General features: G+C 32.9%; 7 protein-coding genes and 1 further gene across 7 annotated transcripts, besides 4 other annotated features; 5 read left to right on the top strand and 3 right to left on the bottom strand.

Moving 5' to 3' along the window:
• Window positions 1-2,135: 2,135 nt before the first annotated feature.
• Window positions 2,136-2,219: a sequence feature (similar to hypothetical protein; correction of possible frameshift sequencing error).
• Window positions 2,136-3,073, top strand: Kpol_381p8 (the record flags this gene model as incomplete).
• Window positions 2,222-2,551: a sequence feature (similar to hypothetical protein; correction of possible frameshift sequencing error).
• Window positions 2,558-3,073: a sequence feature (similar to hypothetical protein; correction of possible frameshift sequencing error).
• Window positions 3,074-3,729: 656 nt separating this feature from the next.
• Window positions 3,730-4,512, bottom strand: Kpol_381p7 (NAD(P)H-dependent oxidoreductase; the record flags this gene model as incomplete). The annotated part of the gene is made up of 1 exon (XM_001642516.1): window positions 3,730-4,512. One exon carries the CDS (start codon window positions 4,510-4,512, stop codon window positions 3,730-3,732), a length of 783 nt encoding a protein of 260 aa, XP_001642566.1.
• A 924-nt stretch (window positions 4,513-5,436) lies between these two features.
• On the top strand, window positions 5,437-6,567 carry Kpol_381p6 (zinc-binding alcohol dehydrogenase family protein; the record flags this gene model as incomplete). Its single annotated transcript, XM_001642515.1, has 1 exon — window positions 5,437-6,567. The coding sequence occupies one exon, from the start codon at window positions 5,437-5,439 to the stop codon at window positions 6,565-6,567; it is 1,131 nt and encodes a 376-aa protein (XP_001642565.1).
• An 830-nt stretch (window positions 6,568-7,397) lies between these two features.
• On the top strand, window positions 7,398-9,650 carry Kpol_381p5 (uncharacterized protein; the record flags this gene model as incomplete). The annotated part of the gene is made up of 1 exon (XM_001642514.1): window positions 7,398-9,650. One exon carries the CDS (start codon window positions 7,398-7,400, stop codon window positions 9,648-9,650), a length of 2,253 nt encoding a protein of 750 aa, XP_001642564.1.
• A 2,403-nt stretch (window positions 9,651-12,053) lies between these two features.
• On the top strand, window positions 12,054-13,418 carry Kpol_381p4 (uncharacterized protein; the record flags this gene model as incomplete). Its single annotated transcript, XM_001642513.1, has 1 exon — window positions 12,054-13,418. The coding sequence occupies one exon, from the start codon at window positions 12,054-12,056 to the stop codon at window positions 13,416-13,418; it is 1,365 nt and encodes a 454-aa protein (XP_001642563.1).
• A 613-nt stretch (window positions 13,419-14,031) lies between these two features.
• Kpol_381p3 (uncharacterized protein) lies at window positions 14,032-14,979 on the top strand (the record flags this gene model as incomplete). Its single annotated transcript, XM_001642512.1, has 1 exon — window positions 14,032-14,979. One exon carries the CDS (start codon window positions 14,032-14,034, stop codon window positions 14,977-14,979), a length of 948 nt encoding a protein of 315 aa, XP_001642562.1.
• Window positions 14,980-15,730: 751 nt separating this feature from the next.
• Window positions 15,731-16,942, bottom strand: Kpol_381p2 (Tkp5 protein; the record flags this gene model as incomplete). Its single annotated transcript, XM_001642511.1, has 1 exon — window positions 15,731-16,942. The coding sequence occupies one exon, from the start codon at window positions 16,940-16,942 to the stop codon at window positions 15,731-15,733; it is 1,212 nt and encodes a 403-aa protein (XP_001642561.1).
• Window positions 16,943-17,110: 168 nt separating this feature from the next.
• Kpol_381p1 (Tkp5 protein) lies at window positions 17,111-20,704 on the bottom strand (the record flags this gene model as incomplete). Its single annotated transcript, XM_001642510.1, has 1 exon — window positions 17,111-20,704. The coding sequence occupies one exon, from the start codon at window positions 20,702-20,704 to the stop codon at window positions 17,111-17,113; it is 3,594 nt and encodes a 1,197-aa protein (XP_001642560.1).
• Window positions 20,705-23,238: 2,534 nt separating this feature from the next.
• Window positions 23,239-23,916: a repeat region (Kpol_381ptelp1~telomeric region).

Here is a 23,916-nt window from a genome sequence, read left to right as displayed (position 1 = left end):
TCAAATTCCCGGGGTTCTATATATAGGAGAGGGTGAGGTTTTCGAAAATCTTTTTTAATAAATTGTTTAAATGAAGAAAAGGGAGGGACCTGACACAGTCAAAGGTTCTTTTTGCNTTTTTAAATTGGTTGGGTGGAGGGGGAAAAAAAGAAACCCTCTTTTCCATTTGGGGAAAAATGGGAGCCCTTTTGTGTTTTAAAAGGAGTTTTGCTTTTATATTTCCTTCCAGAATTCAAATTAATTTATTGGCTAAATTTTAATGCTAATGAAACCAAAAATTTTAAATTTTTTAGCTTCATTTAGGGTTCGGACCTTTAAGAGTCGTTGGACAATTAAAACCGGAGATGTTATGATGTTTTGGAATATAATAAACTTTTTCAGATTAAGGTTTTTGAAGCAATAAATACTTTAACTTAATTTATATATTACTGTTCAATAATATTGTTGTTAATATGGGCTTAATTTGTCTGAGGTTAAATTATCAATTATTTTAGACACCTTTAGGTATTTTTATTTCATCATGATCTCAATGGGAACTTTATTAATTTTTTTGACAGAATGACTGACTCGATATAATCAGGAGTCATAGTCATCTCAGACATCTGTTTTGTCCTTTTTTTTTATACCAGATCCGAAACCCAAACTGTTGCTACTAAAAAGTTGAAACGTACTAGCACAAATAATAACTGTGAATGTACTAGTCGACAAGAATACGGATTAATGTGTAACCATCCCAATATATTATTATGTTATGCCTGACATGAAGTATTGTTCGAAATCATTACCTATGTACTTGATTGCTGAAGACCAGATGTACCTTCTATAACAAAAACCGATGAACCTAGCTAGAGAGTCATATGGGTTTAAACCTCTGTATTGCCTCAGCATAGCTTAATAGGAACTTACATACCGCTTGTCCATATGTAGAATATAGATCTTGAGTATCACCCATCATAATTAAACAATTCTAATGTTGCATACTACTCATTGTATTTTATATATTGAAAGTATATATAGGAAAACTTAAATTCAGATGTGGAGTTTAATGATTCAGTCATAATTGTGATCCAGAATAATAAAAATATTCTAATTACATGCGATATTGTCATTACCCAAAAGAATGACTTATTTAAGCATATTAAATAAGATTAAATAGTATATCAGATACGCATTATGAAGTTTGTATTGCAGTTTTCATGATGATTATGATATTTTTATTAAATATTTTGTATTATATAATGAAAAAAGGTTTAATATTTATTTTTATAGTATTAGAGGTTATATGTTTGGTCTTTATTTTACTTCTAAATTAAGATATTCTGGTATTGAGTATCATAAAATTGTTAATAGAACTACTTCTGCTAGTATTATTATGAGTAATTATTTAGAAGATGATATTATTTATGAGTTTATTCCAAATGTTATTTGATTTCCTAACATGTCTATCAAAGAAACTTGTTTGAAGTTAATTGACTTCAACCCAACTTATAAGTATAGTGTATATTATTAGTGTGCTTTTAATAATCGGATGGAGTTTTACGAATATATCAAGTCTGGTTTTTACCGTGTAGATGGTGTAAGTTTGGGGAAGTCTCTAAATAGAATTGAGATTATTTCTGAAAATAAGAACTGTAGAATATATTGTCATTTCCTTAGAAAATGATACACTTCCGACATTTAATTATGAAAATTGTGCAATGTTAAAGGTGTAAAACCAGATTATACATATTTTGACGGTTTTTATTTTCATTTTGAAGAAGATATTTTATTAGAGATGTAGCCTGTCAATTTGGTACCGGATTTTAAGAATATGATTATTTAGATACAAATATAATTCATTCAGGACAGATTGATATTGGTTTAGATTATAAATTTTAAATTCTTACAAATTGTTTTTTTACGACTTAATATGGAGAACTATACTCATCTTAGCAACAAGTATTCTTATTAATTATAAAATCCATTTCCAAAAATGAAAAGAAGGGATATGTAAAAAGAAAGGATACGTAAAAGGAAGGGGTATATAAAGAGAGAACAGTTTTATCATTTTGGGTATTCATGAATGTTGAATTTAATGGATACCTAAGAAATCCTCCTCTTAATGACAGCAACAATCCATCAAGCTTTCATTTGAAATGTCTTTGAACCAACAATTTTTCACATTGAATAATGGTAACAAAATTCGAGCTGTAGCCATTATTGGAACAGGGACTAAGTGGTAAAGACAGAGGCTCAAGCACATTTATTGTCCAATGAATTAGTAGACCAGGCCAAGTTCGCTTTATCATTGCCTGGAATTGTCCATGTTGATGCTGCCGAATATTATAGAACATATCCTGAATTAAACAAGGCTTTAAAGGAGTCGTCGAAACCAAGAAATGAAATATTTATTACTGATAAGTTTTCCACTTTACTAAAGATCACGGCTAATCCAATCGAAGCTTTAAATACTGCTCTCGATAGTCTTGGTTTAGATTACGTTGATCTTTACGTATTACATTTTCCCGAATTCGACCCAGAATACAAGGACCTTTCTATAGAAACTGCTTGGAAGCAAATGGAATTATTATATAAGGAAGGTAAGGCAAAAAATATTGGTGTTTCCAATTTTTCCATTGAACACTTAGAGAGAGTAATGAAAATTGCAGATGTTAAACCGCAGGTAAATCAAATTGAATTCAATGCGTTCTTGCAAAATCAAACTCCCGGCATTGTAAAGTACTGTCAACAAAATGGCTTTCAATTGGAAGCTTATAGTCCATTGGCTCCGTTACAAAGGAAACCAAAAAATTTTAACGAATTGCCATTTTATAAGTATATTGATGAGGTTTCTGCAAAGTATGGTAAAACAGACTCTGAAATTTTATTGAGATGGGTAACAAAGAGAGGAATCGTTCCAATTACCACTTCTTCTAGACATGAAAGAATAGTAAATGCACAGAATCTATTCAGTTTTGATTTAACTGATGAAGAAGTTGACAAGATAACAAAACTAGGGTTGGAACAACCTGCACTTAGATTGTATTGGAATGAATTTTACGACAAATACAATCAATATGCGCAAACTCCTTGAACTTTTTTATATAGTGATATATTATTCTTCATATTAGGAAAAATAGTGAAGTATATTTTCGTATCTATAGTATTAATGTGAATCAAATTCAATTAATTTTCAGTTACTAATCTTGTGTCCCTGTTGTAATCGTATAATGGTACAGCTGGGAGCAATATTAATTGCGAATAACTTTCATGGTTATTGGAACAATTTGGTAGTTGTGATATGTTGTATTGTACAATATATGTCTATTAGTGTATATATGAAATCGATAATTAGTGAAAAATTGTCCCACTCAAATTAAAAAGTTATTAATAACTCATTTTATATTTTTTCCTATGTACATTATTAATTTTATATCAAGATTTTATACACCGTAAAATATCATCGAATATTTTCAATTATACTATACTTGTTGTCATGGCCGAACCTAATTCCAGGATCTAGGACGTGCGCTTAAAACAAGATAAATAATTTTTTGCAAATATTTCTGTGCTAATAATTTTCTTTTATCATTCCACAGTATATTTGTCAAAATACTTGTTTACACAACAATTGATTGGAACAAATATACCATTACAAATTAAATTTGAACCACACAGAAAAAGAGTAGAATATTGAAGTGTACTATTAAAAAACGACCAGTTAAACGACATACATATATGAATATATACTTAGCTATCGATATGTAAAGAGAAACCTTGAGCACCCGGCTTTCCAAATCCTGGTTTCATCTCCAAAGATGGAATAGAATAGTCACCATCATTTTGACTTCTGTAAGGAATTGGCACCATGTTTTCAATGTTGTGCAAATGTTCTTCTAATTTAGCGGCCCAATCGTCATATACCTCTGAAGTCATAGTATTAGATTTAAAAACTTTAAATGAAGGTAAAACACTGAAACCAGGATAGTATAAGATACCATGGTTGATTGGGAATAGAACATCATCGATAGGACCGCAAATACCTCTTTCACTGTAATTACTTACTGGACCACCAATAGTTACCATTAGCATACCACGCTTACCTTTGAAAAAACCATCACCGTAACGGTCACCCCATTTGGTTTCATTGTGTTCACCAACCCCGCAAGCATAACCCAAAGAATAAACTCTATCAACCCAACCCTTTAAAATTGCTGGCATTTGGAACCACCACATTGGGAATTGGAAAATAACAGTATCAGCCCATTGCAATTTTTCATGTTCTTGAACAACATCTTCAGTTAATTTGTTGTTGAAAAATGCACCACCAGAGGCAGCTGCAACTTGTAACCTTTCTCCCTTATTGTGATTCAAGAAATCATCCTCGTCAATAACAGCCTTCCATTTCATTCTATACAAGTCACTGACCTTGACTTCATGTCCATCATCTTCTAGTTGTTTGACAGAAACCTTCAACAAGGAACCGTTTAAAGAACGTTCATCTGGATGAGCAAAAACAATTAAAACTTTCATTTTGATAATACTGATATTATAGATCTATTTAATTACATTTAATTGTGTGCTTTTTTTTTTTAATTGAACAAGTTCGACATTCTTTAGTTCACAAATTCCGAGAGTATGTCACTTTTATAATTGAAATTTCTGAAATGTATTAATAATTATTCAAGGTATTATGCCATAAATCTCAATCAATTGCCTCTGACAAAATATTTGGAGGGGATTATTTCAAATTGACCTTTTCGAAATATCTCAATATTATTAATACAAAATCAGGGGAAAAGAAACTAAAAGGGTTAACGTCAAGATTGAGGCAGACCAAGGTTTGATACAAAATTTCGCTGGAAATTCAGGAATTCCAAGAAAAGAAAGGAATCTCCTTAGTTATTTAGTGCGGAGAACTTGTTGGTAGAGAGGTACTACGCATAGATATTAAATTCACCGAGCCGAAACTTACGGGTCCGAACATTGAATATCCTCGGCCGAACTGCATTAATGAACCAAGTCAATCTATTTGGACAAATTTTGACGCTTTATTACTGAATATTTGGAATTCTGGTTCTTCGGATATCAGTTTTTCTAAACTTTAAAGGTGTCGGGGAAGCGACTCGTATAGAGAAAGATTTCTAATGGCCAACTTAGAAAGAGGAATGTTATTTAAAATCAATCGTTCGAACCAAACAAGGATTTATCCGTCTATTCCTTGCTAATAACAACGCCTAAATCGTATAGTATCAGTATACATTAAGCGACTATAAAATTCTTAAATACTTACTAATTAAAACCTGTTATCGAAAATATATAAATAACAGTAAACTTTTGATGTCATTACAATATATTATTTAGTAGGAATGAATTACTATGACAAAATTGAAGGCCTAAAAAGATAATATCATTCCAAACAAGTGAAACTACAATTCCATATACTAAAAATCACATATGTCTGCAAATTTTGAAATCCCAACCACCATGAAGTCTGCCGTTATAGGAGGTGACAAAGCCGTTGTTAAAGAAGGAATTCCACTACCAGAATTGGAAGAGGGTTATGCTTTGGTTAAAACAATTGCTGTTGCTGGTAACCCAACTGATTGGAAACATATCGACTATAAGTTAGGCCCACAAGGTTCTATCATTGGCTGTGATGTTGTTGGTCAAATTGTTAAATTAGAATCAAATATTAAAGGCTGGGCAGTTGGAGATTTTATTTATGGGTTTGTACATGGCTGTTCAATCAGCTTCCCTACAAACGGTGCTTTTGCGGAGTATACCGCTGTCGATACTGCTACTGCTCACAAACCATTAAAGAGTATGAAGTTTGCAGATTCAGACATACCAGAAGGTCTGATTTCTACCTTGGAGGGAGCAGCTTCTTTGCCACTTTCCTTAACCACTGCAGGTATGGTATTGACCCATAATTTAAGGAATAGATTGGAATGGAGACCAGCTGCTGTCCAACACAATTTCCCACTATTGATTTGGGGTGGTGCTACTGCAATTGGTCAATTATTAATCCAGTTGGCGAATAATTTACATGGTTATACCAAAATTATCGTTGTAGCCTCCAAGAAACACGAAGCAATTTTAAAGGCTTATGGTGCTGATGAAGTTTTTGATTATCATGATTCGGATGTAATCCATCAAATTAAATCCAAGTACAACAGCATTCAGCATCTAGTTGACGGTGTTTCCAACCCACAGACTTTGAACCAAGTCTATCAATGTGCTGCTGAAAATGAAAAAGCAACTGTTATTCAATTGGTTACAATGTCTATTGAAAATGTAGAAAAGACATTGAGAAGAGACAATGTCGTAGTTAGTGGTACCATGGTGTACTTGGCTGCTGGTAAAGAGGTCCCATTTGGTGCTCATTATGAACCTGCTGAACCAGCTTATAGACAATCCCCAATTAATTTTGTTCATTTCATTAACCCAAGGCTTAATAATGGGGAAATTCACCATATTCCAGTTAAAACCTTCAAAAATGGGTTAGAAGATATTCCAGCCCTTTTACAAGGTATCAAAGAGGGTAAGAATTCTGGTGAAAAATATGTTGCTGTATTGTCAAACTAAGGTGATATTATTAAGCAGATGAAAGTAAAGACCCTTCTAAAATTTATAGTATAATTTTGCAAAAAATAGTTTTCAACAACAGTATAATTTTTTAATATAGTAATTCACTTTCTTGAAGATTGACATATTTTGCTCATTATATAAGCCATTTATAACCAATTATGAGGAATAATAAGTCCTCTATGGCCGTCCAATAAACTGATTTTAATATTCTCTAGAAGTATCTCTTCTGCCATTGATTGATTGGTGTCATCGGCCATGATTAAGGGCAAAAAAAGCTGACTGATAGTTCTATTTTTTTAAGCAGTATAGTCAAAAAACAATTAAAAACACATGCGATATATCCAGAAGCCTTTCAATTCATAGTTAAACAAACTTAGTTGGGTATAATTGTCTTATTTTATTGAAGAATTACTGGGTATATTCAGACCTACACCTTACTTTTGACAAGATCACGTGAATAGCTTTACTATGTAAGACAATTATTCTTTCATCGACCACGTGATTTAAAAAAAACTGGGTAGGCCAGTATCAGATCCAGTTTTTTTCCGGTCGGTGTTGTTTGTTACGTCAGGTACCAAGGATGGTTGTTCAGGGTAATTGTTAAAGAGGTGATAGTTAGGCTGATGTGATAAAAATTCTTGATACGCGTAAAGTGGCCTTGGACATTAAGATTAGGAGATAAAATTTGGCGTTTATAGCCTATTAGTATACTATTTTAGCGAAACTTGTTATATATATTCCACTTAGTCCTGATCACTACAATCTCCTTAACAGATAGTTGCTGTCAACAGAATAACTTAACTAAACTTTTCAAATTATTATTAAAAATGTCCTCCGTTACAACTACCACATCTGACATCATTACTATATCTGAAAGATATACAGTCATTGATGGATTCTTAATTTACACTGAAAAGAATAATGGAAATGTTACTCGTAAGATTGTAGATGTTAATTTTCGTAAAGGTTTTCTTAGGGATGACGAAAGAATAGAGCTTAAGAAATTTGACTTAATCAATATAGATGAATTACGTGAAAGAAATAAACATTCTGAAATGATCCCTTGTAACTCAACTGAATTGTTTAATTATTGTGACACTATTACAAGGCGTTACTATTGGGAATATGGCAATTTAATATTGTTTACAGATCGTAGTAAGAAGGAGAAAGAAAAAGATGCTGAAAGGTTTACCGTTATCCCACTTAGAAAATATAATAAAGCCACCAAGTATCTCTACTATAAACATATTGCTGCTGATGATGATTATTCTGATTATTATTCTGATGATGACGACTATTTCACACCTATTATAAATTCTGGTGTGGTCAATTTTTTTAAGGATGTTATGGAAGTATACAACATGAATATTTGTGATAATGATTTAAATATCTTAAAAGACTATACTAAAAGCTACTATGAAATTAAAAAAAAATCAATTGATACTTTCAATGAAATGTATTATCATGTCAGAAAGAATAATCCCTGTATAACGTTTATTAAAACAGTTTTAGAACCTATTGATGGAGAGCCATTCCCAGAGACTTTGACCGGTAGTACATTAGAGTTATATGGAACAAAGTTTGCCAACTTTCTATATCTGATTGAGGTATTTCCAAGCTTAGAATTATCTAAAAACAAAATTATCCCCCTTTATTACACTTCTGACAATCTGACCACCAAGATTAGTAAAATCTTTTATGCTATTATTACTGGTGATGAAAAATATTTAGAATACCTGCTTCTCATGATTCGTCTATCCTGTTTTGATTGGAATAAGCCGTCTGAAAAATTACCTCCTACTCTATCGTTCTCGGAGTTTCAATATACCTTAGATTCCTTGAAATGTTGGGTAGCTTACGCAACTCTATTCCGTAGTGTTCAATTACAAAATATTTCAAGTACAATAGAATTATTTGCATATTCTACCGAATCTAAACAAAGCAAACCCTTATGTTCAATTGATAACATTTATAAGTTGCTGGTCAATGAAATAGCCAAGATTCCGGATCACACCTTTAGACCTTTAGGTGCTGGAAAATATTTGTTAGTTGGTCAGCCGTTTCAAAAAGAGTATTTGGTGGAACTTTATAGCGATGTTAAAAATCTGTTCGATAGTAGGTTAAAAGAACTAAGGAATTATTACAAAGATCTTAAAGATGTAAGTGTAGTGGCATCAATGACAATCAAATCTTCAAAGGGTGCTGCTTTTGAAAACCGATATCATCCAAAGATAAGTATTACTGATTTGTTTAATATAGATATTCAGAGGTCAGTAGTTCCAACAATTTGCTTCTATAATGAAGAAGATCATGATAAAATATTAAATCTTATTGTCGATTGTCTAACTTGTTTAATGTTAATGATCTACATTTCTTCTGGTAGTCCATATAATTTTCCCGAAATGAGAGAACTTAAATATGCTAGTAATAATAGAAATCTATTCATTAATCCGATTGATAAAACTGTGGAGTTCATTGCAACTTATTCAAAAAATAAATCAAATATTCCTATATGCAAGGCTGTAGATGAGTTGACTTCAGACTATATTATATACGCTATTTTGGTTCTATCCCCAATTATGCGCAAGCATAGTCATGAGATGAACTATGTCATGAATCGTGATATACTAAACGAAATAAATTCAGATAGCAACTTGAATCCAAATCTTATTTGCTTTACACCTCAACAGGATCTAAATGATAAAGAATTCACATCTCAAATTTTAGAATCTTATTTATTTGTAGATCCAATCAGAGGGAGTTTAATTGGCTATCAAAAGTTTGAGTTCCTTTTTAATGATTATCCCTCATGTCAACTTAGGGACTTACGTTTTAATTTCAACAACTTAAGACATGCGATTATCGGTATTCAAAGATATGAGTTATATGTCGATGATACTGGTATGCGTGTCGGCCCTGCCGTTGTGAGACTGACTGGTAATTCTTCGTTGACACACGTCCAGAATTATGACGTTAATTTAACCGGTATGAAAGAATATGAAAATACTACAGAATATATAGATGGGTATCTCATTTCCAAATTCTGGATAAAATTATTGGGTCTTGGATATGGAATTTGAAAATTGGTTCCAAATAAGATATTCTTTTTAATCTGTTACAATAATAATACCAGAAGTTCGTAATTCAGTACCATTAGCTTTTTCTAAATGAAAATAATTAGGTATACTATTATATTTAACTTCATTTCTTAAAACATCCAAAATATTATCTTTAAAATCTTGATGTTGAATTTATGAACGAAACGATATATTACACCAAGTATAATTATCAGTTTGAACATAAGATTCATTAGTAGCATGATCTTTGTAGTACCAAAGCTGTTAATCATAGATAAATCATTTTTCTTTTTAGCGCCAGTATTCTCATTAGCATTGTATCCAAAATTGAAGTCTTGATTAAATGCACTTTTGCCTCTGGGTTGAAAACCAAAATCTTAACCACTTCCATCAGTAATACCATAAATAAGCTTATCATCATCTAAATTGTTAAAGTGTAATTTAGGATTATAAGCTCTTAGGTATTTCATATTTAACCCTGATAATTTTGTTACATTAGCACCACTATTATATGTTCCTGTTAGACAATCATCAGCAAAAACATCATTAAAAAATCCCTTTCATCACTGTTACAATGCTTTTAAATACAAAAAGAACCAAGACTATTATGACCATTTTAAAAACCAGCATTCATTTTAATTCCTTGACTCCATAATATGACTTCGTCAAACTTATAATATTGACTCAATACAACTTCAAATGATGTTACAGGATAATGGTAAAGTGTTTCAATTATAAATAACCAAGCATACCTCTTATGTCAATTTCCTTCTAAGCAACAAATTGGAAACATTACTTGCAGATTCAGTATTCTTAATTTCACTACCTACCCAGATACCCAAAAATATCACTTTGTCTTGTATAGAAAGACTCTTTATTATGAGAAGTAATATAACCAATTAACATCTTTAAAATATTTTTAACAGCAGTTTGCAGCTCGTGGATGATCATACAAATCACCTTTATAACTAAACCTCATCTGAACATTTTGAGTGCTTCCACAACCCCTTAAAAGAGAATATTAAGATTGGAAGCTACTAGAAGTAGATTCTCAAATCTAATCAAATACTCTTGTTCTGATAACTTCACACTAATACTATCCTCTGAATCTCCTAAACAATACCCAAATTGTTTAATATTATTCCCTAAATGACAGGATCATTTATATCAGGGTTTTTTAAACGATTAGTCCTTTTAGTATGTAATATGACAATCTTACTAGACTTGTATAATGACAAATAGTAAGACAAAAGTAAGTGTCGTAGACATTAAGTTCTGTTAAATTATAAATGAAAGTTATATGTTTTCAACGTGTATTGGAAATTTGTTCTGATCTCTTTTAAACAAGAGGCCAATTTGATTGTAACTAGGTGTACGAAGGTGATTTACGGTATATACAGGTACATTTTCTTTTTATTATTTGTGCCTGTACGTGCCAACTTTTTGGTAACGAAATTCTACACCGAAGGTTACCCTATCTTACCATAGCAACAACCGGAACTGCTACTAGATTTAGCATTTTTCCTGATTTCAGAAAAACCGAACAAGCGAGAATAGCTCAACATCGAACAAAGGTAAAGCAAGATCTTTAGATCTCAGAGAGATGTACTTTTACTCAATTCGGACAAAAACAATCGTTGATAAACCAGTGTAATCTGAGTATCATAGGATAGATAATACAATAGGATTAGATTTAGTAGGTATTTCTTCTTTTGATCAAAATAACGGTATTGTATCACAGGCAGTCCAACTTCCCAAGCTAACATGACTATAGAAAAAACATATTCGATTAGATATAGATTTTTATTTTGTAGTACTCTAGAAAATAATGTCAAGATAAATGATACTATTGTTGATTACAATGATCATGAGAAGTTTCTTAGTGATAGCCTCAGGGAAAGATTAAAATATACAAATATGGAAGATATGGAAAATCTAAGAAAACAATTTGATGGATCGGATGCTATTGCATTCCAATCCATCGATTTGTTTGTTGATGGATTAAATATTACAAAAAGTTTTTGCATTAAAGATGGTAAATATTACAAAAAGTTTTTGCATTAAAGATGGTAAATATTACTTAATTGATAAATCTTCATGTTCAGATAAAGAAGAGTACGATACCGTTATAGTCCTTCAAGTTATTCCAATTATCTTTCATGATAGCTCTGAGAAGTACCTATACTTAGAGAAAAAGTCACTCAATCTAGAAAAATATATAGGTAAGAACTATATTCCAAAAATAGAATATACCAAACTGGAACCAGAGTTCTATGATAACACATTACGTATATATGATTTAGACTTCACTGAAAAGGATATTTCCCTAGCGTCTGATAAAGTTAATAGGAGTTCTATTATCAAGTACGACTCTATTTTTGAAATAGCACCAAGTTCTTCGATGTTATGAAGAGAGTTCCTATTATTCTATCAGCGAATTTTTATCTTGGTACTACAAATAAAAAAGCATTCCCAGAAAGGGTTGATAAGGAAAGATTTCCTGCGTTAATCAAAGCTCTTGAACAATTTTTGTTTGTGATTAATATTTTTTCAAAGTTAAGTTTTGTTTCACATATTAAGACACCTGAAGTAAAGGTGAAAGTGGAGAACATTTTTGAATCATTATCAAAGTATTTATATACTATATTCAGCAAAGGCAAAACGTACTATCCTTACTTTCAGTTACTAATTCGTTTATCGGTGCTTGATTGGGAAGGAATTCAGAACACAAATTGTATATCTACTTTATCATTAAACGAGTTTAAAGAGAATATTACCTGTCTAAAAGTATGGATTGTTTATGCATGTTTGAATCATTCTTTGGTCCTTGATTCTTATAAGGAAATGGTTGGCTTATTTGTTTCTGAAAAACTACCAAAAGTCAATCCAAATTGGTTCTGGATTCTACAGATTGATAATATTATCACAAATGAACTAAAAGCAAACCCAGAATATGATTTAAGACATCTTGGTAAGGGAAAAGGTCTTTTGAATGGAAAACCTTTCTCGAAAGAATACCTGAATTTATTAAATGAAGATATCCAATTGGACATGGACCAATACCTAAATAAAATCAAGTCTAATTATTTGGATCTTTTGACGGTAAAAGAAGTGGCAGAACTATCATTATATGCTGAAAGTATCAATATCTATGGGATATGTGAACATTTCAATAATTGTGGCTCTGTGACGTTTAAATATGTGAAATATCCCTCTCTTATTGATGCATTTGAAGATAAATCCCTTTTGAAGGCTATTCCTGATGTGCGTAAAAGTACTAACACAGTTTCAGATAATAAGATTCTTGACTATATTGTTCAGATACTTGATAGACTTCTATTTATGATGTTCATAGCTACTGATTGCTACTTTGGTTATAAACAGCTACAAGGATTACAAATTATGGGAGATGATAGAAATGTATTTATAGATTCAAGAGATAGGACAATGTACATAGGTGCTACGACATTCCTTTCTGTAGAGACTTTTCCAAGAGCAAAAAGATTAGATAAAATAACATCTGAATATTTGGTATTTTCTATTTTAGTTTTGACCCCACTCTATAAATATCATTGCAAGAAATTAGGATATAATCTTCAATATGATATGGCTTTATTTCCTCATATCCAAGGATATGATCATAGATGTAGTTCCAATTTTAAAAAAATATCAGAATTGTATCCATCTAAACTTTACAAGGCAGGACGTTTTACTTGCGATGAAATAAGGATCGCACTAGAGGAATTAGAGAAAGAGAAATCAAACGAGTAAATATAAATATAATAATTCTACTTTACTTGATGAAAAAAGAAAGTATAAAAAATTTAATGTACTAATGCCCAAGCAACTTCTATTCGAAGGAAATACTAATCCTGTTTTTTTTTCTTACAATATAATTTATTTAGATACAAGTAAAATGACCGCAATTATTTCAAGTTGTCTACTACATATAATATTGCTGTGACGATGTAATTCTCATTATGATAGAATATTAATGCGTAACATGATTCTTATGTAGATATGACATATCTTATTCATTATATAATAATGCGATATCACATATTGTTGATACTGGTATTACATTGTTAAATCTCGATATATTATGTAACCTTCAGTTGTGTAACTTCATTAGTGACATTGATGAAATGTTACCCTCACTGTAAATATGTTTCACATATTTTTTTGACTGATCTAGCCAACTTCGAGTTGCAGAACATATTGAATCTAACCTATTTTAGAATGTTGAATCTGAATAAACCACATTTGAAAGATGTCTATTTCAAGTTTAATAACAATCGCCACTACTAGTAGTTCGAATCAGGAGAAACGTTTATAATAGAATTACCTTCAGATCTATACATTTTTATAATTTTCTAGCATTACTATGTCCTCTGATACTTCTTCCAATTGGTCTCCCAAATTAGGATTCTCATACAGTATATCAGATGGACTATTTATACGAGAAAATTATGAAGGATATCCTTGTGATCTTATATATCTTAACTTTACTATAGTTTCATATAAAGGTCATTTACAATTTTTGACCGAAGAGGAGCAGATTAATTTTAGTGGGAAGAACTTCTTAGATTCAGAAAAGTTATTTCAACAGTACCCAAATCAAACCTTTATTCCCTGGTCTTGCGAAGAATTATTCGAAGGTATATTTAATGGTACTCATGTTGTTTGTATGGGAGGACCTCAAGAGTTAAAATATGACTATTCACTTCTTTCTGGATATAGACCAATTTCTTCCGAAGATAATGCTTATCAGTTCTCAAAGTACAGTGTTATTCCTATTCAGTATAACAATGAACCTCATAAATATTTGTACTACTGGTCATCTGATCCATTGGAAAATTTTATGAACTTTAAATTTAGTGCTGAAGATCCATTGGAATTGAGAAGTTCAACATCTTGTAACTTCTATCGTGACATACTTTACATCGATGATTTCAAGTTTTCTGATATAAATTGGGATATTAAAAGGGAAGCTATTTCTTATGATGAAAGATTGGCAATAATACCAAATTTCTTCGATAATATCAGAAAAAAATCTATAGTTATACCATTAATTGATTCAACTCTTGAACCTAAAAGCACGAAAGTATTTCCTCAATCGGTGGATAAAAGAAATTGGTGTTATTATAAATGTTTAGCGAATGCTCTTGAGAATTTTCTCTATGTTGTAGACATGCTTCCGAGCTTGAATACAGACTCCAATATTAAGATCCCAGAAGTTAAAGTGAAAAAAGAAAGACTTATCGAATCATTATCAGAGTTTTTTCATACAATATTTAGTGGGGGTGAAACTTACTATTCTTTCAATTACTGATTCGTTTATTATTTATTGATGAGTATCAGTCAAAAATGGAACAAAAAGTATGTGGCAAGCAACTGTCGCAATACTACAGCGAATTTAAATATCTGAAGATATGGATTACTTATGCTTGTTTGAATCACTCATTGAAGTTAAACTCCTATATAGAGACAATTGAGCTCTTCATTTCCGAAGAACTTGCAAAAGTCAATCCTTGTTGGTATTGGCTCCAAGAAATTTGGGCTATCTTAGTTGTAGAGAATCCAATCGATCCACAGATTTACGAAAATATATGGCCAGATTTTAATAAAAAGCATTTGTTTTCTTTCAATCAAAACGAACTAATGATTAGGGAACAGTTTATATTGAAGGGATCTATAAATCAAAGCTATTATTCGTCACAATCACAATTTGATTATTACATGTCAATGATAACGAGATGGTTTGAGGACTATAAAAGTGTAAAAGATGTTGATCCATTGTTAGACTATATCTTTGGAAAGCTAATCCTTAATTATATTATATAGTATTATAGAGAGATTAGATAAAGACCAGGAATAGTTTCATTAAGATAGAAACATATCCCTTTATATAACTTAGTATTTCATCTAATTAATTAAATTAGATGAAGGCTGAGCTAGCTCGAGTGGCTTAGCTCGCGTGGCTTTGCTAGTGTGGCTATGCTTCTTATGCTAACCATATTACAACAGCCCCCCGGAAGCTTTAGAAGCAAAGCTTTCCCACTAATCAGAACATTCCATTCAGCTCAATGTTTCAGTTCAACAACCAGTTCATTCCTCAGAGATTCAAATTTATCCCTTGGAAATACCTTAGTCATAATATCAGCTAACTGATCCTTGGTATTGACATAATCTAGAGTCAAGGTTCCTTGCTCAACAACATGTCTCATTTTATGAAATTTAAGATCGATATGCTTTGTTCTCGGATGGTATACCGGATTCTTGCTTAGGTTTATTGCAGGTTCGTTGTCCACAAATAATTTAGTTTGGTCAAACTTCAGGTTCATATACTTGAACAAATTGGAGAGCCATTCTATTTCTTTAACTGCTTCACTACCTGCAATATATTCAGCCTCAGTGGAGGAAAGACAGATTGTGGTTTTAATCTTCTTTGATGACCAAATGACACATCCACCAGACAGTAACGTGACGTAACCCCCCGTTGAGAAAGGCAGATCCGTCAGAGAACCATGAGACGCATCAGAGTAAACAGTAAGTCCTAAGGATGAGCCTGTTCGATAATGTAGACCACGAAGTCTGTAAGTGTACAAATATTGTAAGACACGATGAGCTGCATTAAGGTGAACCACCCTAGGATCCTTAAGAAAACGAGAAAGCAGTGACACAGAGTGAGCAACATCGGGGCGACCAGAGTTGGAAATAAAAATCAATTGACCAACTATACTTTGATAAGAGGTGATATCTTCTACAGGAGAAGATTTGTCATTAAAATAATTGACAGAAGGAGACAAAGGAGTATGGACCTGTTTGTGTAACGGAGTACCCTGAGTAGAAGCAGCCTTGGAAATGTAATCAGCAAGCGACAGAGAGATGTCCCCATTAGAGGATTGAGAGATATTCATACCTAAAAATTTTGATACCGGACCAAGATCCTTAATGGAATAAAGGCTCTTGATTTTAGACTTAGTGACATCCATAACTCTGGCAGACGGAGAAGCAACCAATAGATCAACGACATAGAGAGCAACCAATAAGATACCATCGAGTGTATTGCGAAAATATAGACCATATTCACCCTCATGTCTAGTAAAACCCAGATTGATAAGAGATTTGTTGATGTGTTTGTTCCATAACAATGGAGCCTGCTTCAGACCATACACACCACCATGTAGTTTCCAGACCCAATCTGGATGTGAAGGGTTGACAAAGCCTGGAGGTTGACGAACATAAACACAGTCATCCTTAGTAGAGTTTAAAAAGGCAGTGTCAATATCCATCTGATGGACACGAAGACCTAATGTACACGCAAGTGCCAAAAATACACGAACACTATCATAGCGAATAACAGGAGCAAAAGTTTCGGTGTAATCAATACCGGCCTTTTGACGAAAACCTTGGGCTACCAAGCGAGCCTTTTTGCGATGATCATCTTTGATGGTAAAGACCTAACGAGTGCCAAGAGAGCGACGATCAGATGGTAAAGGAACCAGAGAATATGTCTTATGATCCTTAAACGCAGTGAGTTCTTTTAAACAAGCAGCGTGCCATTCACTACCACCAGGACCATATAATGCTTCCTTTATAGATACTGGGACCTGTAACGAGGTGTTACTAGCAGATGCAGCTAAACAAACAGCATATAATGCGGAACCCAACGGGGATGATAAGTCAGAGGAGGTTCTTGAGTCAGATCCACCAGCAACTGGAGAGTAAAACCCTTGAGTGATAAGATCAGTAGAATGAGTATCTGGGATAGATGAAGCTAGAGGTACCATGTCGGAAGGTGAAGGCAACGATAACTGGCCAATTGGTAAACCAGACAGAAACCAAGATGCAGGAATTCGGTTTTCAGAAATTTCCTTACGTAACTGTTCAGAGTGCATATCTGACACGTTTCGTTGGACTTTCTGGGAGGATTCATTAAAAGGCGAGGAAGGAGGTAAAGTAACTGATGAGAAATTTTGAATGTCTAAAGTTGTTAAAGTGTTACCAATACCCACCGTCCGATCAATGTCATCGAGATGAACTTTACGATGTTTAGTAAATCTCGTAATTGGAAATTCGGTGATATGTTCATTGTAGATGTCATTAGCAACAACATCATTCGAAGACTTCTGTGTGTTTCTGATTGTATCAAGTAAAGAAGCCTGGACGCTGTTAAGGCGTTCTAAAGACTCGATTTGGTTTTGGAGATGGGTTAGTTGTAATTGATCATTTTGAGATGAATCTCTGTTTTGTTCTAGTAACCTGTAAAAATTATCGGAAGACCCAGTAGATTCATAACTCGAGAGAGATATTGGAGTATTAACAATTGCATCCTCTGGGGGAACAACAACAGCTCCAGATGAGCCAGTGTATGATTTAGTTTGTTTAGAAATACCATCTTGGCTGTTAATATTTTTAGACGTGGATACTAAATGATAGGAAGGTTTAAAATTCGAATCAATGGATGATTCATCAGGCAACGAGGAACCAGTGGTTTCACTACTTGTCTTGCGATTATTAACCTGATCATCAGTTATGTCTGGTGAATTTGGAACAATAGATTGATTACAGGTTTCTGTATGGGAGTTATCAATTTCCATTCGATCGTTACTATCTACATTTGTAGCATCAGTACTGTCATTTGGTAAATGTGGAGGTTTTGAAGTTGAGGATCCAGCAGATAAAGCTGTTGACAGAATACCCCCGGTAAACGTAGATGCAGAACTGGAGTACGATGGAGTACCATTCAATGTGCCGGTAGCAAATTTATGGGTATCTACATTTATATCGAAACCTTCAAGCGGAAAGACAGATTCATCAAAAGTAACCTGATTACTGACAAATACTTTACCAGTTTCAGGATGGAAAATTCTATAACCTTTGTGTTCGGAGTCGTAACCAACCATCACACCTTGAATAGAAGCTGGAGAAAATTTACCATCACGCAGTTGGTGAGGAATAGTTGCAAAAGCAGCACATCCAAAAGTACGCAAATGGCTAAAACCATCTAGTGGTAATTTCATTTGATACCACTCAGCAACAGGAATCTTATTTTGTCTGGAGGTGACAGGAATTCGATTAATTAGATAAACTGCGCATGACACAGCTTCACTCCATAACGATGGTGGAACACGGCCTGAGATAAGCAAACATCTCGTTGTTTCCTCAATGGTACGATGACCACGTTCGACACCACCGTTTGGAAAACTATTATACGGAACGGTAAGCTCATGAGTTATTCCTTGTTCAATTAGGAAATCATGTAAAAGCTTATTTCTAAATTCACCACCATTATCAGTACGTAATGAACCAACTTTATATCCACCTCTGGATGCTAAAAACTTTTCAGTTTTCTTAATCCAATTAAATAATTGGACTGGAGCATCCTTCTTATCTTTCAAGTGGATAACAACGTAATACCTAGTAAACGCATCACGAATGGTCATAAAATATTTGTTATCTTCAAATTCCTTATAGCGAAAACCACCACATAAATCAACCTGGACTAATTGTAAAGGACAGGTGAGTTTGGTGTCAGATGGCTTACCTTTACGCATAACGCCCTTAGCAAGAGCACACGTAGGAGACACGGAAATTTGATCAGGAACAATTCTTGGAAGTGAGAATTTTCTAGCAACAGTATTGTACCTGTCTAAACCGGGATGCCCAAACCGGGCATGCCAGCGAATAGCAGTTGAAACAGGTTTCAAATCAGAAGGAAGTAAGGGATCACTAGTAGCAACAAAAGATACTTGAGTTTCGTCAATCTTAGGCAAGGATTGGTCAAGAACGTACAGATTCTTATACACACTTCCAATCTTGATTAATTTCTTATTTTCAGATAATACATACGCATTAGCATTGTCAAAAGAAAAAGAACAACCTTCCTTCTTAGAGGCTTGACGAATGGAAATTAAGTTAACCTGTAAGTCAGGGACATAAGCAACATCACAAAGAGTTAATTCGCCAACCCGAACATCACCATAACCTCTGATTTTAACAGCACCGGCTACACCACTAATAGTACCATTATTTGTGGATGGTCTAAAGTTAGAGAACGATTCTCTATTACATGTAATGTGAGTACTACATCCAGTGTCTAGAAGCCAAATGGACTTATCCTCAGAAGTAAAAGAGGAGGGGGATAAAATTTGAGAATTAAAACATAAATCTCCAGATTCAGTAGCAATCCAAACTCCTTTAACTTGGACATTTGAGGTAGGTTTTTCAGCATTATAGTAACCAATCATCCCTGATTCCCAGATTTCTTTCTCACTTTGGTTAGTTGTTGTCTTGGAAGCAGTCTTATTACCATTAGGACATTTAGATGAAGCATGAAAACCTTTGCAGGTCTTACAGAATTGTTTTTGCTTATTACCATACCAGTTTTTCTTGGCAACAAGAGCAGTACCGGTTTCATCAGCAGTAGAAGACTTATTAGTCTCGATCATGTCGGATATCTCCTTGAAAGTAACAGATTCTTTCTGACCAAAGAAATCATAAACCTTTTGTTCAATTTCTGGAGTAATACCAATTAACATCATAGCAGAAACAGAATCTTGCAGCTGTAGAAAATACTCAGCAACAACCTCTTTAATTTCAGGATCAGCAATTTTGTGAGTTAATTTATCTTCATCAAGCATACAATTAACGAGTTCTTTAATCCAAATACTTTTCTCCTTCAATGACTTAGAGGAAGCAGAATTAATTTCAAGATAAATTGGTGCAATGTGTTTAACACATCTCTTACCGTAAAGGTCTTTCAAATAAGCTAAAAGATTTAATGAGTTGCGAATTCTAAATTTATTTTTATAAAACTCATCGACTTTTATTTTAACTTCAGGGCTGATACTCTTCATAATTAATCTTCTCAAAGCTTTATCCAAAGTTGAAATAATATTATTAACCGTATCTGTGGTTAAATCAAATTCTTGGGTAATCGAATAAATATTTCCAGTTTCAACATAGTCTCTCCAGATTGGGTTGATTTCACTAACATGATCTATCAAGTACCCTAACCAACTGTTGAAGTCATTAACCACTAATTGCTTCATTAAGATAGAAACCTATCCTTTTATATAACTTAGGGTTTCATCTAATTATTTAAATTAGATGATAACTGTGGTGTCTGGGCTAACTGTGGTGGCTTTGCTAGTGTGGCTTAGCTCGCGTGGTGGCTATGCTTCTTATGCTAACCATATTCCAACAAGTATTTGGTAAGTTTTAATTATTATATAGTTGTATAGTTAATTTGGTGTACATTAGAATAAAGTCTGTTATTCATGTATTCTAGAGAAACTTAATGTGGAGATCTGTATTAGAGAGTAAATATACTACTAATTAATAATGTTACTGATGTTTTCTTTATATGCAAGTTAGCATACTAAATAATATACAATAATATACACTAATATACAATAATCACTCTTTATAGCAATAAATGTAACTGAAGTTAGTTTTGGCAATTGTTATTCTAATTATTCCATTGAATCGCAGTAACCTTACTATTCAGGTAACTGTGCCTCTATTAATACCACGGTGATCTAATTTATTACATCATTATGTGATAAGGGTTTTGTATTGATTACGTTTAAGTACAAAAGAATTAAAATAACGAAAGAGGATTTAGTCATGTTTCATGAAAAGGGTGTCACTAATAGAGTGCCAATGAAATGTATATAAATGAGATAGTTCCTAAAGCAAATATATACACTTCTTATTATTAAACAGATGAATATAAAGATCTTGATATTCATAACATTACTATATAGTTATTATATTAGTTTTATAACCTCATATATCTTTTAACTAATAACCTTAAATAATTATATCTAAGGCTTCTTTCCCTATATAAATACATTAATACATTAATATTTAATATTCCTGACAAAAAAATTCAATATGATGAAATTTATGTTTTGTTAGTTTTATATTTAGTGCTATAAATATTATTTATTATCAGTTGGATAACAAAGAAACTCATATAAGAAAAAATATTACAAAATATAAAATTGTATTTTGAACTAAAAATTGTAAAATTATTTATATTAATATATAAGAAAGAGAAGAGTTATAATAAAATAAGTTGAATTATACAAGTTAATTATATGAATAGATGTAAATTGATATAATGCTATTGAAAGTATATTAAATGAATTAGTTCTGTGACAGAAAAATGGAAATGAGAATGGTAGAAACTGATATTATTCTGGTTTGGATTTCTGTTAGAGGGATCTTAAAGTCTTATGAGGTGGGAATATATATAATTTAGTGTGTTTTAAATTGTGTATGATAAAAATATAAGGTAGTTTAATATCCAGGTGTCGAGATAGATACAACAGTATAATGATAGATACAACAGTATAATGATAGATTAGTTATTATAACTTGTAGTAGTACCAATATTAGAATGTGAGTAGGAAGATTGGGATAATTATTTGTGTTGATTTAGATTATTGAAATAAATGAGATAGTAGATTATTATTTTGGTGGGATATATGAGTTTAAGGCAAATGTGAATATTAGATTGTGACAGTGGGGATAAGAGGAGATAGAGTTGAGATGGTGAAAAATTACAACCAGATCTGAATTCACAAGCATCGAATTGTGTATATTAGATTTTAAATTGAGCAATTTGGAGTTACTATTAAATTTTTAATTTTACCAAAATACCATAGTTAAGGCGAGATTTTTGTCTTTTCATCTGAAATATTTTACTATGGGAAAATATATTTTGTAGTGCGAGAAGAATCCCATAGTTCAGGTGAGATTTTTATATTTTGGGCAGAATTGCATACTATGGGAAGAAATTCTATTTTGTTCTTAAGGCTGGATAGAGTAAAAGTGCGTAGCCCAATATTAGGTAGTATTTTTCTCGGTTTGATATTATTTTTTAGAATGGATCTTGGTTGGGCGAAATGGATGGGAGTTGGTATTGATTTTAGGAAACGTGACACGGAAACAAGTTTTTCCGGGTCGGTGTTGGTTTTAGGAAAGGTAATGAGTGCGCGTTGGTGTATATAATAAGGATGGTTATAGAGGATAATGTTTAAGATAGTGGTAGTTAAAGTGATGGTAATAAAAGTGATGGTTGTAGTTATGTTGCGGTAATGAAATTTGACCACAAAGGTAAAGTTAACATGGAGATTAAGATTATTGAATAAAAAATATTTTTAACAATAAAAGTTAGTGTAATTCATTAAACTGATGGTTAGACACAATAATCATTAGTGACAGTATGATAAAAGATGAACCAGTTGAGATGGTGAAAATCTAAGACCAGATATGAAATCACAAGCATTGAATTCATAATATCAGATATTAGCTTCAACAATTGGAGTTAGTTTAGGTGCTAATTGATGGGGCCTTAACTGCTGAGGTAAGGTCGTATAAAGTGATCAGATTGTTGAATAAATATAATATTGTTACGCTACCATATTTGAAATTGATTTTCTGCATGTGTATCTAAGAATATACGTTTGTGCGTTTATTTCTAAATGATATATTCAGTGTGTGGTTCCGTGTTACGTGATCCCTTCCGCGATTGTATGATAATGTGTGGCCGGTTTATAGGGGTGGTTTAGAGGGATGGTTTATAGGTGTGATTTATAGGGATGGTTTATAGGTGTGATTTATAGGTGTTATTTATAGGGTTGGTGTATAGGTGTTATTTATAGGGTTGGTTTAAAGGGATGGTGTAGAGGTCTATAGGGTTGGTTTATAGGTGTGATTTATAGGGATGGTTTAAAGGGATGGTTTATAGGGTTGGTTTATAGGTGTGATTTATAGGGATGGTTTATAGGTGTGATTTATAGGGGATGGTTTAAAGGGATGGTTTATAGGTGTGATTTATAGGTGTTATTTATAGGGTTGGTGTATAGGTGTGATTTATAGGGTTGGTGTAGAGGTGTGGTGTAGAGGTGTGGTGTAGAGGTGTGGTGTAGAGGTGTGGTGTAGAGGTGTGGTGTAGAGGTGTGGTGTAGAGGTGTGGTGTAGAGGTGTGGTGTAGAGGTGTGGTGTAGAGGTGTGGTGTAGAGGTGTGGTGTAGAGGTGTGGTGTAGAGGTGTGGTGTAGAGGTGTGGTGTAGAGGTGTGGTGTAGAGGTGTGGTGTAGAGGTGTGGTGTAGAGGTGTGGTGTAGAGGTGTGGTGTAGAGGTGTGGTGTAGAGGTCTGGTGTGTGGTGTAGAGGTGTGGTGTAGAGGTCTGGTGTACAGGTGTGGTGTAGAGGTCTGGTGTAGAGGTGTAGAGGTCTGGTGTAGAGGTGTGGT

The sequence above is a fragment of the Vanderwaltozyma polyspora genome, genomic scaffold (genome assembly GCF_000150035.1).
Source record: "Vanderwaltozyma polyspora DSM 70294 KpolScaffold381 genomic scaffold, whole genome shotgun sequence".
Classification (NCBI taxonomy): Eukaryota; Fungi; Ascomycota; class Saccharomycetes; order Saccharomycetales; family Saccharomycetaceae; genus Vanderwaltozyma; species Vanderwaltozyma polyspora.
Note: the sequence above shows the minus strand (reverse complement) of the source record. Positions and strands in the feature narration are given on the sequence as shown.